The 20,941-nt window shown below is 46.7% G+C and overlaps 1 protein-coding gene across 1 annotated transcript in view; it reads right to left on the bottom strand.

Moving 5' to 3' along the window:
- The window catches only part of TMEM163 (transmembrane protein 163), a gene marked incomplete at both ends in the record, with an annotated part of 229,422 nt that overhangs the window by 25,883 nt on the left and 182,598 nt on the right, over window positions 1-20,941 (bottom strand). Inside the window, one exon of the mRNA XM_080689011.1 lies at window positions 7,706-7,802. Within this exon, the coding sequence (XP_080545137.1) occupies window positions 7,706-7,802 (97 nt within the window). The remainder of the gene's footprint in view (window positions 1-7,705; window positions 7,803-20,941) is intronic.

Below are 20,941 nucleotides of genomic sequence, written 5' to 3'. Positions count from 1 at the left end.
GTTTGAACTTAATCTTTGGCCCAAACTTTATCCTTGGGAAAAAAGATCCTTGCTGACTCCGTCTCTCACATCTCGTTGCCCATCAAATTTAGTTACAGTGCTTATACATAAAATTCCAATTATACATATTAATCCAAATGATCTTAAAATAATTTTTTGAAGAAGGAGATACTATTCATACTTCATGGGGGCTTAGGCTCTTGTGGCCCCCTGACCGAACTTTGGCTCAAGGTCAGCATGAGATGCTTTAGCAACTTTCCTTTCTCCCATTGAATTACCTTGGCACCCTTGTCAAAAACCCGTTGAGCAGATATGTGTGGGTCTGTGTCTGGGCTCTCTGTTCTTGACTTGGTTAAGCCAATAAGAACCCACTTTCATGAGTGCACAATTCTTTTCTCTTAGAAGCTTATTGACTCTAGGACAAAGGAAGAGGCCAGTCTTGCTGAGGAGATGAAACTATTCTATCTGAGGTCACCAGAATGGGGCACTGCAGATGGCATGATACCATGAACTGCTGCCTTTCTCTGTGAGTGCTGGGGACACAGTAGTGGGAGATGCCAAGGACCGTGACCACGAATGATTGCTTTGCTTTGTTTAAGTATTGGTCAATACAACTTCCAAGTTCAATTTAGAGTTATACCTGACAGTGTATCATACTGGAAGATGAATCTCTCTATTGCTGATGGAGGATCCAGGAATTAGAGGTTACTATAGTATCCCCCATCCTGAGTCACAATGGGCACTACTAAAGCCCTGATGTGAGCACATCCTTCCAGCCTAATCTTCCAGCACAGAAGGCACCAACAGGTCAGCAGCTTATTTAGAAACTTCTTCTCTATTCCAACCACGTCAGCCAATATTCACTCACTAGTTATATAAGAAGCAAATCCTTACCTCTTCTTATTTATGAGGAAGATACCATTATTATTTGTATCTTACAGACAAACTGAGGCAAAAAAAAAAAAAAGATTTAACAACCTGCCCCAGCTTCCCCCAGTGAGAAAGAGGCAGAGTTGGGCTCTGTCTCCCTGGCTTCAGCACCAGATCGTTAAGCCCAGTGCCACACAGCCTCAGAACGCACACTGGGCTCCAGGGAATCCTTTGGAAACACCCAGGCACTGGTTTCAGAAGACCCAGGGCTGGCAAGGTGACTGGGTGGAAGCCACGCTGGGAGGACACTCGGTTGGCCTGTCTTTGCTGCTTCCCACACACGTATTCTAATTTCTTTCAGGTAGATGCTTGTCTCTCCTAAGGGGCGTCACTGTGGCCAGAACAGGCTGAGGGGAGGCAGGCTTTGAACTCAGGATGACTAAAGAATGTGTGGAAGGGATGAGTGTCTCCAGACAGATCCTGTGGGGGTCAAGCCTGGGGGCAGGGGCTTGAAAGTCACTGCCTGGGTCAGAAGTGGCTGGTGGGGAGACACCAGGAAGAGAAGGGGTGAGTGAAGAGGGGAGACTTCAAGGAGGTAGGCAAGAGAGATTAACCACAGAGAGGGGGCGGGGAGAAGCCCCCAGTGGGAGGGAAGGATGGCAGGGAGAGGGCAAGCCAAGCCTTGCACTAAACACATGCGTGTGGGAAGGAAGTGGGCCCAGCTGTCCCTATCTCCCTAATGACTCACTGAAATATGAAGGACTCCTACTGACTCCGACCAGAGCAAGCTGGAGGTCAAATGCTAAACACCTGCGAACACCAGAGCCTACAGATCCAACAGTCGCTGCCACCTCTGCAGGCAGGCAGAAGGAAAAAGGGAGAGTCCCGCTGTGGACTTGCAAACCCCAACCTCAAACACCCTCTGTGAGCGTTTCATTCCAGCTCGGTTCCTGAGAGTGCGATCCCACCCGTGGCTCTTCCAGAAGCACATTGGTCCCCACAGGCGCTGCAGAGGCCCCAGCCTTCAGAGCTGAACATGCCAGATGAGCCCTGTTGAACAGGTGTGTACCCACGAGGGATGGTGGTGAGTCTGCCATAGGCCACGTTCAGTTTCCAGGGCCTGGATATAAAATTAGCCAGATAATGGGCTGCCTGCAGAAAATGAGCAGTTGAGGGGCTTCCTGTTATTGCTGGGGCAAAGCTGCTTTGTTCTGGCAGGTGGGTGGGATTTTAGGCAACACTTAGTGAGGAGACAGAGAAGCAGCAGCTTGCACGGCGACCTTGCCATTTAAGAGAGAAGAAACAAAATTTTGCTAAGCAGTACTTTCTGACTTACAACACAAAGTTATTCATCATTTTTCCCTCTCCTTTTGCTTTTTTCTCCCCCTTCTCCCCCTCTATCCTTCCTTTTTATACTCCGAGACTCCTGTGTAAACAGGAAAGAGAGATATGAGAGACAAGAGGCTTACAGGGAACCGTGGCTCCTACTGTTCTACCTAGAAGAGTCTCCTCCTCCTCCTCCTCCTCCTCCTCCTCCTCCTCCTCCTCCTCCTCATTCTCTTCTCCTCCTCCTCCTCCTCATTCTCTTCTCCTCCTCCTCCTCATTCTCTTCTCCTCCTCCTCCTCCTCATTCTCTTCCTCTTCTTCCTCCTCTTCCTCTACCTCCTCCTCCTCCTCCTCCTCCTCCTCCTCTTCCTTCTCCTCCTCCTCCCCATCCTGGTCCTAGTCCTTCCTCCTTCCTGCCACCACTAGCCTTGCCAGCACCCACTTGTCCCTCACCTGCCACAGGAGAGATCCTGCCCTCCAGGAAAGCCCCAGCACAGCCCCAGCCCAGGCAGATAGAGGAGCCTTCTCAGTTCTCATGTGACATCTCCATCGCAGCCCTATCGCCACATCCTGACTGTAGCAGCTCTGGGCTTTCCCCGCTGTGAGCTCCCTGGGAGCAAAAGCAGAGCTCTGCAGAGCACTGGAAACACTCTAGCTATTGCTGTTATGCGCCCCTGACTTCCAAGTGGCTAGACAGAAGGCCTAGAGACCAGGAGACATTCAAATGGTAGCCATTACTAATAGTATTATCAACTTATGGCCATGTATTATTTACTGCCGATGTATGACTAAGTATTGCTCTAATTATCACTGGAATCAGCATTACTGACAAGGTGACCACTTAGAAGGTTGAGCCCAGACACTGGCCAAGAGCTTAAGGAGAAGACGTCCTGCTGGGCTGAGGCAGAAGAAGCTGGAGGGCTGGTCATTGGTCAGTACACAGAGAAAGCTCCTGGGCAAGGAGGGATTTCTAGAGCCTCGGAGCTAGACACTAACCCTTCCCTTCCTTCACAAAGCACACGGCAGTTACACAGCAAGACCACACGCATCACGTGGCTCGCTCCCTACAGTCTCCGCTGTGAAGCGGGGGTGCTCCACCCATGCTACCATGAGGAAGTGGCTCTCACAGAGCAGGAACGATTTGCTGAAAGTCACCAATCGGCATGTGATGGGTCTGGCTCAACAGTCAGCTCTTCCACTAGAGCCTTCAAGTCCCCTGAGAGAGTGGCCCAACACTAGCCATGGCCACTGAAGCCCAGGGGAGAACACTGCCAGCCCTGCCCAGGTTCCCCAAGTCAAGCCTCAGAGCAGCTGCAGGTGGACTTGCTGGGGTCCTCGCCAGAGGGAGACCAGGATGCAGGGAAGGGTCAGAGGAGCCCCGCCCACATCGCCACAGGCCCTGAGCTGGGTACCTCTGATTAGCAATCCAGAAACCTCAAGGAGCAGAACCTGGAGAGCCAACCACGGAACGGCTCAGAATTCAACCAAGCTGCTCACTTGATCCTCAGTGCAAATCTCTGATGTCTACCTTGTCTTCATTTTGCACAAAGGGAAACCCAGGGCAGGGAGGGGAAGTGACGTGCCTGCAGTCCCCTGGTGCAAAAGGGCCGAGAGGAGAGTGGCAGCCCTGAAAGTCTGCTTACCTCCCTCCGTAGGGGGCCTGGTCGGCAGCCCAGGGACCTGCTCTGGTAAGGGACAGGGGTGGCAGGAATAGCCAGCAAGGCCAGGCGTGGGAAGCCCTTGGCAGCGCTGATCTCCAGGAGCCGGAGGAGGGCCAGGGCTAGGAGCCAGCGGACAAGAGGGGCCACCCAGGCCCACAGGCCAAGGAGCCAAGACAGCCCAGAACCAGGAGTCAAGGGTTCAAATCTGGGCTCTGCCACCAGCCAGCTGGTGACCTCAGGAAGATCACTTCAACTTTCAGAGCCCCGTGTCCTCACAAAAAGGAGAAGCATACCACCTGCCCCTCCTCACCCAAGCGGGTCTCAGGGTAGGGGTAAAAACAGGAAGAGCACAAAGCTTTTACAAAAACCCATTGCCAGCCAGCCACAGCGTAGACATATGCCAAGACATCATGCACCATACCATAAACATACACTTTTTTACTTGTCAGCTAAAAAATAAAAATAAGCCGCGGTGACTAAGGTGGTCAGAGGGTAAGTAGAGTCATGAATTTCTGAAACCTACTCATTTTTGTTTAGCAGCTGTTTTCTTTCACACTATAAATAAGCAAATAGCAATCCATTGACGTAAGGCAAAGCAACTACTACATCACCTTGCTGTCTGCTCTCCGGACTTCAAGAACTACGGGCCAAGCAGAGTGTCAAATGGGTGCTTTTGGAATCTCTCTCATTAACCTAACAAGACACCTGGCTGCAGGTTGAGCTGGAGCAGGCTCATGCCACTCACCGTAAGCCTCACAGCAGAGTCCCTGGAGTCGGGTGGGGTTCCCCAGAGAGCCAAGCTGGCCTGATTTCTCCCCAGGAAAACCTCAAGGGTGGCACAGCTGGGGGTGCCAGGAGGCTCAGCGCCAGCTGACTTCATGGCTGGGTAACTCCTGACTGCAGAGGAGTTCAAAACTGACCCCCCCCCCCCGCTCTTGTTCTCACTCTGCAAAATTAAAACTGAATTAAAAAGAAAGCAGCTGGGGGAACAGGGGGGTGCGAGGGAAGACGCTCCTTTGGACAGAACAGAAAGCAAATGTGGATCTGCAACTCCACTCTCAGCTGAGGCGAAGGACACAGGTGTAATGGGGAGGGCTGTTCGTGACAGCCAGGTCCTAATGACCAGGACCTAGTTTCCCCAGACCCTACACTAACAGCCTGGTTTCTACCAGAAGAAGCAAACTCCCTGCATGGGGCCACGGGGCATGCTTCATTTGACCCATGTAAAAATTTTTTGTTTTGTTTTGAATTTTTGGTTCTGGGGATTAAACCTAGGGGAATTCTATCTCCAAGCTATACTTCCAGCCCTTCTTATTTTTTATTTTGAGATAAGGTCTCACTAAGTTGCTGAGGCTGTCCTCAAGCCTCTGACCCTCCTGTCTCAGCCTCCCAAGTACTGAGAGTATAGGGATATGCTCCATGCCTGGCTAGGACCACTATAAAATTATCTACCCACTCCCAACCAGAGTTTTCAATTCTATTTTCATTTGTTGTCAATTGATTCACAGTCAACACCGGCTTCCATTTTTTGCTAAAAATTTGTTGGGCCTGAGGACACTGGTCCCCATCCTGGCCTGAGATCTCCAGGGCGGCCAGGCAGGACCTCCAGCCAGGCACGGGCTCTCCTGATGCCACAGACCTGGCCAGCTTCTCTGATTCCTATTTCAGGACTGGCTCCCACAACATCTGAGTGTGTGACTGCTAATCTACACAAAGCATTAAGGATAAATGCTAATTCTGAATTCTTGCAGAACAGGGGTCAGGGGCCTGGCCACAGCCTGTTGGCTTCTAGAAACTTCTAGCGCAGAGTAAGGGAACCAGAAGACCTGAGATGGAAAGACCTTTGGCTATGACCTGGTGGCATCTTGCCAGGTCCCAATCGGAGGCCATTGGAGACCCTCTGGAGACGGGAGCTTGTGCCATTTGAAATCCTGTTTTATAAACTTCCCTAATGCTGAAAGCTTAATAAAAGCAAACATAAATGAGATGTCCATAAATATGTGAGATTTTAAAATTTCATCCTGTAACCGATGAAACATTGCAGTAGGTGTGTTTTCTCTAGAAAGGGCCCATCTTGGACATGATCTTGGAGCTCTTGACCCCTCCAGCCCTGACTGGAGCAGGGCTGTAGACATTTACACCATGCAGTGGGATTTAAGATGAAGAGCTTCTTTGCTTAAAAGTAATTGTGCCAGGCATGGTGGTACATGCATGTAACCCCAGTATTTGGGAGGCTGAGACAGGAGGATCACAGATTTGAGGAAAGCCTCAGCAAGTAATGAAACGCTCATTAATTTAGCAAGACCCTGTTTGAAAATAAAAATAAATAAATAAAATAGGGATAGGGCTGGGGGAGAAAAAAATGCCTCTGCACAGGCCCATGAACACAGCCATTTATTCCATCTCAAATCAGCCCTGCTGGAAATTAATTTTTAATATTGAAATAAATGAATGTGTCAACTGGCAGAGTTCTGAAAATCCCACCTAGAAACAGTTCTTAAAGCCAAGGCATAGTTGCCTCCCTTGAATAATGCCACGATATTATCTGAATGGCAGAGAACATGCATCATCACACTTGGTGCCTCCATGTCTAAAACAGACTCAGACTCAGACAGAACAGACAGTGGGAGGGCAAGCTTGATGGAGAGAAAGGAGAGAGGAGCCCAGGGCCGCGGGCAACCAGGAGGAGCACAGGGAGAGAATTCAGTGACTACGAGACGAAGACACAAGAGTGTAATACACAGTAATATATGCTGGAGCTAGCTCTGCTCCTGAGAAAGCCACACTGAAGAGGGGCATGCTTACCCCGGCATCCATCTTTTCTCCCTGTCACTGAGATATTAGGGGATGAGCTTCAGGCCAACTGTGGTGATAAGTAACAGCTAAGACCCTGGTGAACTGTGGGAGGGATGGCACTAGTCTCAGCCTCAGAGAGAGTGAGGAGACGAGCAAAAGTAATGTCTCACCAAATGGAGCAATATGTCCCACTTTATTCCCATCAGCCCTATAACACACACACACACACACACACACACACACACACACACACACACACACACACACCAGATCTCCCCAAAAGGATTAACATATTTTTCTAAATGTGAAATTAATGCCAAACCATTTTGGCCTCACAGAAGATGGTACTCAAATCAAATCACACCCTCAGAGAAGAACCACATTTTTGCATTCAGATTGCTTTGAACTTGTGTGTAGAGGATCACTGCAATGGCAGCATCTTCATCTTTTGATAACCAAATAAGTTGTCTTCTAAGAAGATTTCCTGATAGAAGACTATAAAATATTTCTTTTTTCAGTATTCATAAAAGGAGGAAAGAAAAAAAGAAGAATCAGAGTTCAGGTAATGACTCTTACCCGGGGGACAAGGCAGTCAAAGACACATTTTAATATGAAATTATATCCTCCAGTGTCTACATCCAAATGTCAGTGGTGTTAGGAAACCTAATGTGGATATATTTATGTATTGAACTGAGGTGCAAAAAATAAATGATCTTATTACAGCAGTCAGTGAATGAATTCAGAACAACAAATGCAAACAACACGGATTGGATCACACTGCTACACAACAACCTTGTTTCTCTTTATTAAAAAAAAAAAGACGTCTTGCTTTAAAACCAGTCATAAGACCTACAGAGAGACACAGACTCAGCACCACTCAACTATTTGGAGTCCCTTGGTTCTGCCCAGGGCTTTGCTCTTCAAAGTTCTTCTGAACCCCAAAACATCACACATTCTCTCTGGACCTGCCAGCACCACCAGTAAACCTGGGGTGAGAGGCAGCCAGGAGAAAGATGCTACAGGGAAATATGGAAAAAGAAGAGGAACCTTACCACTTCTGGGAGCAGCCTAGTTGAGAGGTCATGGATGGCTTTGACCACTATGCATATGGATGACAGGATGAATATCACCCCCAAGATGACACAGGCTCTGCAAAACACAAAACATTGACAGTCAGCAGGGAGAACTCCGCAGTGCTGAGGAATGGGCACGGTGGACCACGACAAAGCCGAAATCAGAGAAGTCATTTCAACTGCAATTCACCACTCCCTCAAGTGACCACCCACAGCCCCGGGATCGATAACGAGTCCCCTCTAGTAGACACATTCAAGGTTTTGTCACCATAGCAACCTCAATGGGAAGGGCTCGCCATCCCACTTCACCTCGCGGCACGCCATGAATGCCAGCTGGTGCTTTGCTCTGCAAAGTCATTTGCAACCCTGCGGTGAGTTCTTTCGGACCTCAAAACATTACGTATTTGCTCTCGGCCTGCTGACCTCACCAGTAAACCTGTGGCAAGGGTCTTCTAGGCCAGGCCGCAAAATCCATCTCCCTCATCTGCACACATGATGCTTCATCCCTCCTCAAGCTGGAGGGTAAAGAGTTAAAAAGTAGAGTGAACATGGGCAAGAGACACCCCAAGCTCTGCCATGGAGCTCGTTGCCTGATCTCAGTCGAGCAGCTGAAGCGCTTTCAGCCTCCATCCCTCACCTTTCGGGTGGGGACAGTGTTTCCTACCTGCAGATGAACCGAGATGATGCACAAAGCCTAAAAAAGTAATCCATCATCAATGTTAGCTTAGAAGAGGAAACTTCTGGATGCTCTTTTGGCTACAACATGATGGACATCTTTGGATTTTCCCATTAATTAAAAGGAGGAATGATTTGGTAATGACAAAAGACAGTGTTTATGGTAAGATGGAGTGGCAATAAATAAATAAATAAATAAATAAATAAATAACTTAAGAAATAAATGAGAGGTGAGAAGGAAGGATCTGGTCAACCAAAGTACCAGCACAGGAAGAGGCAGGGGCAAGCAGGAAGGGGGCCAAAAGGAAGGCAGAGGATGACATTTAGAAACGTGGGGTGGGTGCTGACAACAACATCCACAGGGCTTGCGACATACACGTCTCTGACAACCCAGGTACAACAAATCTCAGGAGACAAAAAATGAAAGTAAATGTCTGGTGTGGTGGCACACACCTGCAATCCCAGCACACGTGAGGCCAAGACGGGAGGATTGAAGGTTTGAGGCCAGCCTCAGCAACTTAGGAAGACGCTGTTTAAAAAAAAAAAAAAAAAAAAAAAAGAACTAGGGATGTAGCTCAGTGGTAAGATTCCCCTGGATTTAACCCCTATTACTGAAGAAAAAAAGGGAAGAAAAGGAAAGTAAAAATGAGAAAATGATAATACTAATACAAGGATCAAATACTAAAAGCAAATGGAAAAAAATACAAGAATGACTACAGTTAACTCTAGAACATTCCTGTCCCAACTTAATGTTTCCATTATTTGCCACCGTCCTCAGCAACCACCACCCCCTCCAGCTATCAAAGTCATTTTTCATTAACTATCTTGGATTCCCTTGTCTACACTAACAGAATGGTTCCAAATTGCTGACCTAACTTAGAAGTGGCCCTTACCTGTAATTCTAATAAATCTGTACACAAACACAATCCTCCTAATTCAGAAGCCAGGAATACAAACAGGTGAACAGGCTGCGCAGAGCCCACTTGGCAGTCTTCTTGCCCACACCCTGGTTGTACATTTTACTCTTTCAGGTTTGCAGAGATAATTGTTGCAGGTTGGTGCAAAACACAGAAGAACACAGAGATGGAAGGAAAAGTAATGGATGAGGTGGAGATGGCAACTTGAGCAAATGGATGAGTGGCCATAGGTGCCCACATCTGCATAATGAGCCCCGAGGGGAAACTCACTCTCAGGGGAAGGAGAGAGACTGTGGGCCCCAAGGACACGCAGACGTGTCTAACCAGCTAAGGTGAGGTGGTGAGCTGCGCCTGGCCCCCAAGTCCTCTCAGGTGATCAGAAACAAAGAGGTGGAGGAGCTAGGTGCTCCAGACGGAGGACCCTTCAGTCAAGTAGGGACTGTGGCAAGGCAGGGATCCTCAGGGCTTGGGGATCAGTGTTCCTAAAGCAACTGGTTCCTGAGCACCAAGCGCCCTCTTGGAAGATGTCAGTGGGCCAGCTATGTTCCACGCTTGGAGTATCCATTGCTACCTGTGAGCAAATGGGCTATCCGAGGTCCCAGTGCAGGAAAAGAGCCTGATGTTGAGGTTTGGTTTGACTGTTTTTGTGTTGGGGATTGGATCCGGAGCCTTGACATGTAGCAAGCGCTCTACCACTAAGCTACATCCCCAGCCCACCAAGGGATTTTATACTGTGACTTTTATCTCCATTCACAAAACTGCTGAGTGACTCTCTCTTTGGTTTACACTTTTAGGTAAATTAGACCAGGGAGCACTTCCCATCCCCGAGGGCACACTGTGATTGCCTGGGGACCTTTACAAAAATTGTTGCCTGAGGAACACTTCAGTTTAATTTTGTCTCAGTCTCTGGGGTGAGCCCATGTCTCTGCAGTTATTTAAAAGCTCCCTAGCAATTCTAATGCGCACTGGCCCAGACTAATTTTAAGCTGACTCTAATTCAAGGCCTAGACTCAAATGAGGTCCTGTCCCAGGAGCTTCTATGGTGGGAGAAAGCACACAACTCCCCGGAATAGAGGCAGGAGAGGGGAAGTGTCATCCCAGCTCACAAGGAAGGACAGGTTTCAGGTCCCCAAGAGGCCTGTGTGTTTACTGCAGGTGTTTACTGATCAGCTTCTCTTCAAGAAAATCATGGGCAGGAATCACCTGTGTATTACACCTTCTATGGGCCACTTGTCGTGAGTCCTCATTTCCCTCATTTTCTGGGGGAAAAGAGAGAACAAATGCCCGTGTTCTTCCTGACACGGGATAGTCATGCGCCCAGAATCTACCTTCCAAGAGATCACTGCAGACATGCCTCCACCATGCACAAAACATGGGGTTTGATTCTGTTACATTACTCAAGAAGACAAGTATAAATAATACAAGAGTCTCCACACAGGATTTCTTCCTTATCTTTCACCAAAACTACACTATAAATTCCTCAGGCCAAAAAAAAATTTTTTTTTTTTTTTACTTCTTAGTGTCTACAGTTGCAGGTAGCATGTACCCCACCTGCATCTGTAGAGAGGATGTAATCATCAACTGATAAGTTCATCCCGACTGATCTGTGGGCTGCCCCCAGGGAGTCCAAGGGGCACCAACTGCTCACCAGTGAGGTGGGAGGAGGAAAGACACTCCTAACACTTCAGCTAATGCTCACAGAATACTTCACAATGTAAAGTAATTCTGAAACATAATGAACATTTTTTAAAAGCTGAGTTCGGCTCATTAAAGTGGAATTTCACAGAATTGTAATCATATTTTCTTTGCCACTATACCTATGAAAATGCTCAAAGATATTTTGACAACTCATTTTCAATTCCTTTTAAATGTTGCAAGTTCAAAAACCACAGCCACCCTTCCTCCGACACTGCTGGAGCCTGTGTGTCAGGGCCCGGCAGCTCTAACAGCCCGGGAGCAGCTATTTATAGCAGAGGGTGTGATGTTATTTTTTTGCATTTTATTAATAATACATTGTGTTTACACAGCAGCTTTGTCCTCAGGCACTCAGAGTTCTACATATCAGCTCATAAATTCCCAAGAGGTCACTCGCCAGACCTAGGGTTTTATTTTTCTGTTATTTTATTGTTGGGAAGGGGGAGAAATATGTCTCATAAACAAGAATTAAAACGGACCGGTCAAGCTAGGAGGCTTGCCTAAGGTCATTCGAGGAGTTTGATGTTCACCCAGAAATAGAACTCAACTCAGCCAACTCCCCCCACACTCAACCCCACCAGGGGCCAGTCTCAGCCAACCTTCCGGCCACTGGAAGGCCGTGGACAGCCACGTCACATGTTTATACCACTGCCACTCCTCACTGCTATGGCAGTCCCCAGGATGCTGCAACGATTTAGGTCAGGAGCAAATACTGCAAATACGGCTGCTTCTGCATCTGTACCTGTGAGCTACTTTCAGGATTGGGGAACCGAGGGTGGTGGGCAGGGGCAAAGAAGTCTCAGCACATGTGGCCTTCATCTGGACCAGCTGGCCCAGCCAGTGAAGAGGGCACGGAGGAGCCATGTCACCAGAAACAACACAAACTTCCTCTCCCACTTGCCCAAACCCTGGAGGAGAACTTTGAGTGAGAAAGAAGCAAAGGAGCCATCATGCCCTTCAAGCCAGTCTCTCAGGCAACCCAGACTGAAATTTCCACTGGGCCAGAAGCTGTCACAGGATGGCCCACAGATCAGCAGCACCCATATCACCCGGGAACTTGGAAGAGAAAAAAATTCTGAGTGAGCCCACCGCAGACCTACTGAAGCAGAAACTTTAGGGTAGGGCGTGGCAATCTGTGTTTTATTAAGCCCTCAAGGAGATTCTAATGTATGCCCAAGTTTAAGAACCACTGGATAAGATGTGCTGGCACATGCCTGTAATCCCAGTGCTTGAGGTTGAGACAGGAGGTTTGAGGCCAGCCTCAGCAATTTAGGAAGGGTCTGTTTCAAAATAAACAATAAAATAGGACTGAGGGTGTAGCTCAGAGGTAGAATGCTTTCTGGGTTTAGCCTCCGGTACCAAGAAAAAAAAGTAAAAAGAAGGAAGGAAGAAAAGGAGGGAAGGAGGGAGGAAGGGAGGGAAGGAAAAGGGGAAGACTGTATAAAGACACAAAGTCTGAAGGAAGGCTAGAAAAGTCCAAGAAATGGCTAAAGTTACTCTGAAGAAATTATTATTATTATTATTATTATTATTTTGGTGGTACTGGGGCTCCTGGAAGCCCTTCTACCTCCGGGCTACACTCCCAGACCTATTTTTACATTTTTTTATTTGGAAACAGGGTCTCCTAAGCCAGCGCCGCGGCTGGCTTCGAACCTGCGCGATCCTCCTGTCTCTGCTTCCCAAGCGTGGGGATTACAAGCGTGCGCCACCACGCCCGGCTGAAGAAATTATTAAAGGCAGTTAAAGCCAGGCGTGGTGGCGCACGCTTGTAATCCCCGCGCTTGGGAGGCAGAGACAGGAGGATCGTGCAGGTTTGTAGTCAGCCTCGCTGGCTTAAGAGACCCTGTTTCCAAATAAATTTTTTTTAAAAAGGTCTGGGAGTGTAGCCCGGAGGGAGAAGGAACCCCAGTACCACCAAAAAAAAAAAAAAAGGCAGTTAAATGCACCCGTTTTTGTTCTGCTAAAAGCTGTGAGTTGCTAATTGTATGGCACTGTATATTTATGAATAATCAAGAATAATTAATTTTGCCTCTGAAAATTATAAGGCTAAAACCTACTACTACTACTACTCTACTACTCGTGTCCAAAGTGAGGTCAGATTGAAAGTTCGGTCCCTTGTCCACTGCAGCTGGAGAAGTCTGTGGGTCACCTTTAAGAACTCTGAGTCTTAACACCAGTTCTAAGTGACTTCCCCTCAGATGAAAAGAGCCACACCCCAGGAGCTTCCGCCACCACGCTCCAATTTATGACAGACCTGAAACAGTAGCCCTGGCAATCAACTGATTTTGCCCACAGTTTAAAGCATAATTATTTTACTTATCATGTTTCACCATCATTTCCAAAGTACTTGTAGTCTGGAGCATTGTTCAAAAATGAAATAAATAATAAAAAATAAAAGACAGTCAAGTGGTCTGAGCACACACTGCCCTTAGGCATGCACAATTTCTAATGTCAGCTTATTCTGACTAGGACCACTTTCCCTCCATGCACTCTGCAATTTCAAATAAAGCCACAAACCAGAATCGATTTAGAGGCTGGATAAAAGGAGACAGTAAGCAGTGAATGGCTAGGAGACAGTCCCCATTCTCGATGAGGCTGTGCCAAGCGGGCGCCATCTTGTTCCACTCGATCCCTCACTCACTCCATCACTATCGCCACCCACCTCCTCTCCTATTTCAGGAGCTCCTTCCCTTCTCTTTACATCTTTACCCATATTCATCTCCTCCTCGACCTTCCTGGGCTCTGGGCCCCATCTCTTCTCTCCATTCATGTTCCCATCTCTCTACCTTCAACTTCATCCACCTCCCCTGTTGTGAATTATTTGCAGCAAGGGTGAGGTTGACCCAGACCAGGGATGGTTGCTCAGATCAGAGCTCTCCAGACTCTCAAAACTCTGTCCCCTCTCCATAGGAAGATCATGCACATTCTCAACACACAACTACTAAAAACCTCTCCTTACTCAACAAGAGTTACTCAATAAACCTTTTGCTTATATCTAAAATAATATACAGAGGACTTGAACTTAACTGACTAAAATCCCATTTCTCTTTTCCCCCAGAGCTGGGGATGGAACCCAGGGCCTCATGCATATGAGGTAAGCACTCTACCCCTGAGCTGAGCTACATCCCCAGCCCATGAACTCCCACTTAGAGAGGATTTTATTCTTGGCTTCAACTTGAAGGACAAAAGGCCAACATGAGGCATTTGTTAAAAAATCTGACTCATTGTTGGGAGGGGGTGAAGGGGAAGTGGGGGCTGGGAGAGGGCACCAAGCACAGTCTGAATGTATGTCATTTTCAATATGATCCACATAAAAGTAAAAAAAAAAAAAAATTAGAAAAAAATAATCTGAATCTAGAGCCCAGCAGCCCAGTGACATTTCCTGTGATGACAGACCCGCTCTGTTCTGTGTTGTTCAATATGGCAGACACTTGCCACAGCGGTCATTGGCACTTGAGATGTGTCTACTGCAAGTGAAGAAATAAAATTTTAATTTTCATTACTTTTAACAAAATTAAAATTCAAATGGCCACAGGAGGTTAGTGACTCCCACAGCGAACAGGGCAGCCCTAAAGGCTGGGCTACAAATACAAAGACTCATTTAAAGGATGTTGGCCCAGAAAATACTCAGTATTAGAAATATTTATGTGGACTAATGAGACCCATGGAAGAAACTTTCTCAAGAGACATCCTGCTGCTGGCTCCTCCTGTCCATCAGTGCATCGCTCTGCTCCCCGTGTGAGCCCTCACTCAAGCTCCCAGGTTTCCAATCCAAGTCTCACACTTGTTCTCCTCTTTGACAACCAATCTGCAGCCTCTGCAGGGGTAACTGTATTTCAGAAAGGGATGTGAAACTTCAGTCATTCACATTGAAGTTCCACAGGCCAAGCCCTGAAGCAAAGGAAAACGAATTCTACCAGCCTCCAGAGAGAACAGATCTAGGGCGAAGGAGAACTGGAAATCCTTGCCATGCATTTCTCACTTGTGAATGTGAAGACAGACAATGGACAAGGAGCTAAATGAAAAAGGATCTGAAATACAACTGGGGAGCTCTGCTGCGTGATGTCTAAGCTAGGTGTCAGGGATGGGTGTGAGTGTGGAAGGAATCATCACACAGAGAAACTGAAGGCTTGAAGGATACTCCAGAAGGAAGGAGCTTCATGATCAAAAGCACAAAGACATAGAGAGCTGTGGGGTCTGCTTCAGTGGAAGCTCAGCGTGGTGATGCTGTTCCCAGAGCATCTGACCCATGAAGGTAGCCATTCAGGGGAAGGGGCCTGTGTTTCCTGGAAGCTCCCTCAAGATGGTGGGCACTTCACCCACAGCAAGCCCAATGGATCTTAGATGGTATATGGACCAAGAGCCCTTTTCATTTTTTATTTTGAAACAAGTTTTCACTATATTGCTGAGGTTGGCCTCAAAGCTGCCATCCTCCTGCCTCAGGCTCCCAAGAAATGAATTATAGGTATGTGCTACCACACCCAGCCAGGAGTATTGTTTTATATCCAGTAGTCTCACTTCTAATGTGACTGTGATCAAAGACCTAAAAAATGGGAGAGAAAGCTGTGCAGCCACCTGGGAAAGGGCATGGGGCAGGGGCTCCCTTGCAGGAGGCAGAGTTCATGGACGGTGATGAGCCAGTGTGGATGGAACTCGGTGGCTATGCAGGGCCTTAAGGTCATAAGAAGAACTTGGGCTTTGCTCTGACAAGACAGGAAACCAATGAAGGATTGGACGGAGTAATAACATGATCTAACTCACATTCAAAGAGGATCACTCTGGTTGTTCTTTTGAGAAGCAATCAAAGAGGGCCATGGGTCAAAGCAGGGAGACCTGGGGGAGGCAACTGCAATGGTCCTGAAATTAGCTGAGGCTACGACAGGGCAGGAGGGGTGGGGGCTGGAGGTGACAATGGGGCTCTGGGCTCTGCAAGTTCCTGGGACACTGAGGGCAGATTAGCTGATATATTTGACCTAGTGCAGTAAAAAGTAAACACATGGATCTTAGATTTTAAAAATACTCTCATTAGGTGTGGTGATACATAATCCCAGTACTTGGAAGGCTAAAACATGAGGATCACAGATTTGAGGCCAGCCTCATCAATTTAGAGAAACCATTTCAAAATAAAAAATAAAAAGGGCTGGGAGTAAAGCTCAGAGTTATAGTGTCCCAGAGTTTAATCCCTAGCACCAAAAAATAAATTAAGTACTTAAAAATACTCTCAGGGTAACTTCTTTTTCTCAGGCTAATTTAAAAAAAAATTTCAGAATCCTTACTACTTAAGCAAAGTAGTAAGATTCAAAGTGAACCATGTAAATATTTTCAACATCAGGTCAATTATCTGTACAATGATTTCAATTTTTTCTTAAATACTTACTGCATGTATAATTGCTTGTCTATACACAAAACCTATCCAGCAAATATCCAAAGACAGTAGTCGCGACCTCTGTTGAACACATGTGGAGGCCAGTCCCTACAGACCCTATCATGCTTTTTGTAGGGGTGTGTGTATGTGTATACACATATCTGCAGATTAGCCGTAAATAAACACCATGCCAAGGTTGAGATGGAGGGAGATGATTTACTGAGAGTCCACCAAACACCAAGAAGCCTGCTATGCACTGGATACAGTGACAAAAGTCCTGGTCCTTTGCCTGGAGGAGCAGGGAGAGGAAGTATTTAAATCACACAGAAATCTTCAGAGAGAAGAGCTTAGCTGACTTGGAATGAACCAGAAGAAGTTAGCTTCAGGCTCAAAGGTCTGTTGGAGCTCCGTCACTTAGCACCTTTCTACTCTGCATCTACCTTGCACCAGGCACCATTCAAGGAAACAGGCCATGAATTAATTGGCCTGCTTTGATAGAAGAACTTTCCAAGCAAAGGGAAGAGCAAGACTCAGAGGCCTTACCTGAGGCAGGGGCAGCAAAGAGGCTAGAAGAAAGGTAAGGAAGAGGGAGATGGCAGAGGTGCGGTAAGAGGGTGAGGACCCTATAAGGCACCGCAAGGATATAGACTTTGACAAGACGGCAAGGCGCAGGGGGCTGGGACTTGGAAGTGAGGTGAGATGGCAGCTTTAGCAGGGTCGCTGCTGCTTGGCAAGGGCAAAAACAGGAAGAGAAGTTAGGAAGCCGGTTCAGTATTCGGGCCTTGGATCAGAGTTATAGTACTGAAGGGGTGAGTCTTTGAAGGTATTCTGATCTTGTTTTGGTCTGTTCAGAGATATATTCAGTGGGCAGAGTTGACAAGTTTGGTTAATGCATGGCATACAACACACAAGAGTCAAGAATAATGTAAGGCTTTGGACTCAAGGAGAGGGAAGGATGGAGCTGCCATTTCCTGAGAAGGGAAAACTGCAGGAAAATGGATGTTGATGGAGAAAGATCAAGAGTTCAGTTCTGGATGTGTTGGGCTTGGGATGTCCAATAGATATCCAACTGGAAGTATTGAGAAGAGAGCTGGATATAGGTTTAGATTAAATTCAGGGAAAGCTTTGAGGGGGCCATAAATTGGTAGTCATCAGCACACAGATTGCATGGAAGTGGGTGAAATCATATTTTTTGCAAGAAATCACAAATACCCTGGTAAGGCTGGAGGGACAGTTCCAGGAGGGGTCCTTGGTGGGAAATTGTGTGGAGAGGTGGGGCATGAGCCAGCCCTGAGGGGACTCTTGTGCAAGGCAAGCTGCATAAGCTTTCTTATGAAAATCACGCAGAGCCCCCTGGCAGCTTTGAAAATGAAGTGAGATGATCCGATTTGCATTTTCAAAAGCTGAGTCAGACAATAAATAATCTTGTGTGAGCATCAGCTGGCCTGGCCTGCCCCCATACCCCTCTCACCAGTAACTGGGTCTCCATCCTCCTTTCTGGCTCCACTGTTCTCAGGATGGACACCTGACCACGCTGGGCCACTTAGACTCTTTCCATGGACTTTGAGTCCAATATGAATGATAGCCAAGGACAGAAAACAGAGATGACTCGGTCCACAACAGGGATGGCTGGGACTGTCAATGAGAGTGTCGAGTCAGTATCCCTTGGGGAGGCTGGGCTCCCCGCTTGGTGGCTGACTTCCCCCAAGTATTTCATGAAAATTAAGAAAGCACAAAGCCTAGGAAGTCAGGCAGCATCCTTCCAGAGCATTCTGCTGCCTGTGAGTCACAGGCTTGCCGGGATAAAAGGGGGAGGAGCAGGAGCAAGAGGCCATGACTCAACAAGGCAGTGGCGTGGGGGTAACCCTGTAGAAGAGCACGTGGGAGGTAAGGGAGATATCGCTGCGTTCATCCTCTGAAAACGCCATCTGCCACAGCGATGGAGGAACCCCAGACTGCTCGGCCAGGCAGCAGCTGGGCAAACCCTTTGTTTCCAAACATCTCCTACCAGGGCCAACCCCTGCTCAGATTCAGACATCTATCTGGTTGTGACAGAATCATCTCAAGTTTGAATCCACCCTGAAAAACAGACAATCCCAATGTCACAGTGGATGCAGGCAGGAATGAAAAACAAAAGACAAGCCTGGCAGGGGGCCATACACCTGTAATCCTAATAGTTGGAAGGCTGAGACAGGAGGATCTCAGGTTCAAGGCCAGTCTCAGCAACTTATCAAGGCCCTCTGCAACTTAGTGAGACTGTGTTTAAAAAATAGGGCTGCGGCGTAGCTCGAGGTAGAATACACCTCAGAGGTAGAATGCCCTGTGTTCAATCCCCAGTACCCCCCCAACACACACGCACCCAGAATAAAGGACATACAAAAATGGAAGCCCTTGTGCTCTCTGGAGGTCCCATGCTGGCACGGAGGCATCAGGCACCGATTCTACTGCTATCTCCGTGGAAAATGACAAGCTCAGCACCTTGCACACGCAGGCTTCTCGGCATGACGTGGTTAATTGAATCTATTATTTCTTTTCATCCCTACAAAAATACTCCAGCATTTCCTTAGTAACCTATTCTCTGGTGTCTCAACCTACTTGATTATAGCATTTAAAGTAATTGGCCTAAATTGTTGTTCATTCACTTTGATTCACTTCGGGGAATCTATCCCGAAAGAAAAAGCTTTGTGCAGAAGAACGTTCACAGCAGCATTATTTATATTTAAAAGTGAAAATGTTAAGTGTGCCACAAAGGGAGTGTTTAACTAACTGTAATATATCAATTTAGTTGACAATTAGGTGACATTTAAATTTTTTATCAATAGATAACAAAAAGTACTCCAAAGATAAAATAGTAAGTAAAAGATCCGTATATAAAATTACATGTCTACAGATTAGAAATATGCACAAATAAATCTACACTCAGGAGAAGAAAATTGAGGAAGTATAAACAATGGTGAAAAGATGAACTTTGTTCCTTTCTACTTTTCTGAATGCTGAATTTTTGTAAAGAAAATATCTAGAAGTGCCTTCTTTAGCTATATCATTTTGACATTTCTCTTGACTTGTATCCTCACAGGACTTGAAATGCTATCAAATCCCACATTTGACAGTATAAATTAAATGAGTTTTCATGAGCATCTACCACATGCTCTAGACTGTAAGAGGCTTGGGTGTGTAAGGCAAGGTTTCGGAGGGTAATAGCATTATTTCTCTGGAAATACGCAGTTGTCCCTCAGAATCTGCAGAGAATTCCTTCCAGAAGCCCACTGGATACCAAATTCCCCAGATGTCCAAGCCCATATGTTAGATGGCATAGTGTTTGCATATAACCTGTGCATATCCTCCTATGTACCTTAAATCATCCCTAGATTACTTATTATAGCTAACAAAATGCAAATGACATATGAATGTTTATTTTACTGCATTGTTTAGAGAACAATGACAAGATAAAAAAAAGTCTATGCATGTTCAGTACAAACACTTTCTTTCCCAAATATTTTCAGTGCACAATTGGGTCAAGAGCAGAATGCAGAGCCTGTGGGTGGGAAAGGCCAAGAGCAGTATAAGGAGAAAATGAGGCTGTTCCCTGATAAGAATAATAGGGATGATAAAAATATCACTTCTCTCCCAAGACTGTTGTGACCGTGTCACTAAGATGCTTTGGGGGCATATATGAAATACTAAAGGTCACATTCTAATTTAATCCTCCCTCCATCCACCACAGCTACCCTTTTTGATGCTGAGCTTTAGGGCCAAGGCCTAAAGGGGATAAATTCCTGGAGCAAATACCCTGAGAAGTGGGGGAAGCACCTGAGGCTTACAGAGAAGGCGCTGAACTTCCTATGTGCACCTCCTTCCTGCTGCCATAGTGAGCATGTGCCTTCTCCAATCTGACAAGTTGGGAGGGCTCAGGGAGGTGATTCAGAAGCAAACAGAGAACTGTGGAAGGTCTCAAGAAAGCTCATGATGCCCAGGGTTATAAAGCTAGTCAGTAGCAGGGCTGGAACTCAGATCCAACTCTGAGGCTTGCAACACAGACAATCTGAGGTTTGCAAACGTAGATTCTTTTTACCTGGGTGTTCTGTCAATCCAAACAAACACGCACAGCTTTTGCTTACAGTTTTGCGTCCGGATGTTTGTACTTTAAAAGCAGCGCTTCTGGAGTCACTAAGCGGAGGCAGGGCTCAGGATTCTCCATCTGTCCTTGTCATCAACTGGTGGTGAGTAGGAAAGCACCTCTAGGCCTTGGTTTCCTCGGGTTGAAAATGAGCAATTTCCCCATAATCACCAAGGTTCTGACACACTAGCATTCTAGTCTAGATGTAGCAATGGGAATTCTGGCTCATTAAGGATTTTTATTTTAAATCAACAGGTTTCAGGCACAGATTTATTTGCATAGCCAAAATGTAAGAACTGAACAGTAGGTATTATTTTCCCACTGGCAATTAGGAGGAAAACGAGTTTCCCAGTGAGCAATCTGCAAATTGTAGGTTTCCTTTCATATGTCACCACAGAGTTGTCAGATGGGGAAAAAAATGCGGTATGCTTTTGGCTGGAGCTTAC

Source organism: Muscardinus avellanarius (assembly GCF_963383645.1).
Source record: "Muscardinus avellanarius genome assembly, chromosome: 2".
Lineage (NCBI taxonomy): Eukaryota > Metazoa > Chordata > Mammalia > Rodentia > Gliridae > Muscardinus > Muscardinus avellanarius.
Note: the sequence above shows the minus strand (reverse complement) of the source record. Positions and strands in the feature narration are given on the sequence as shown.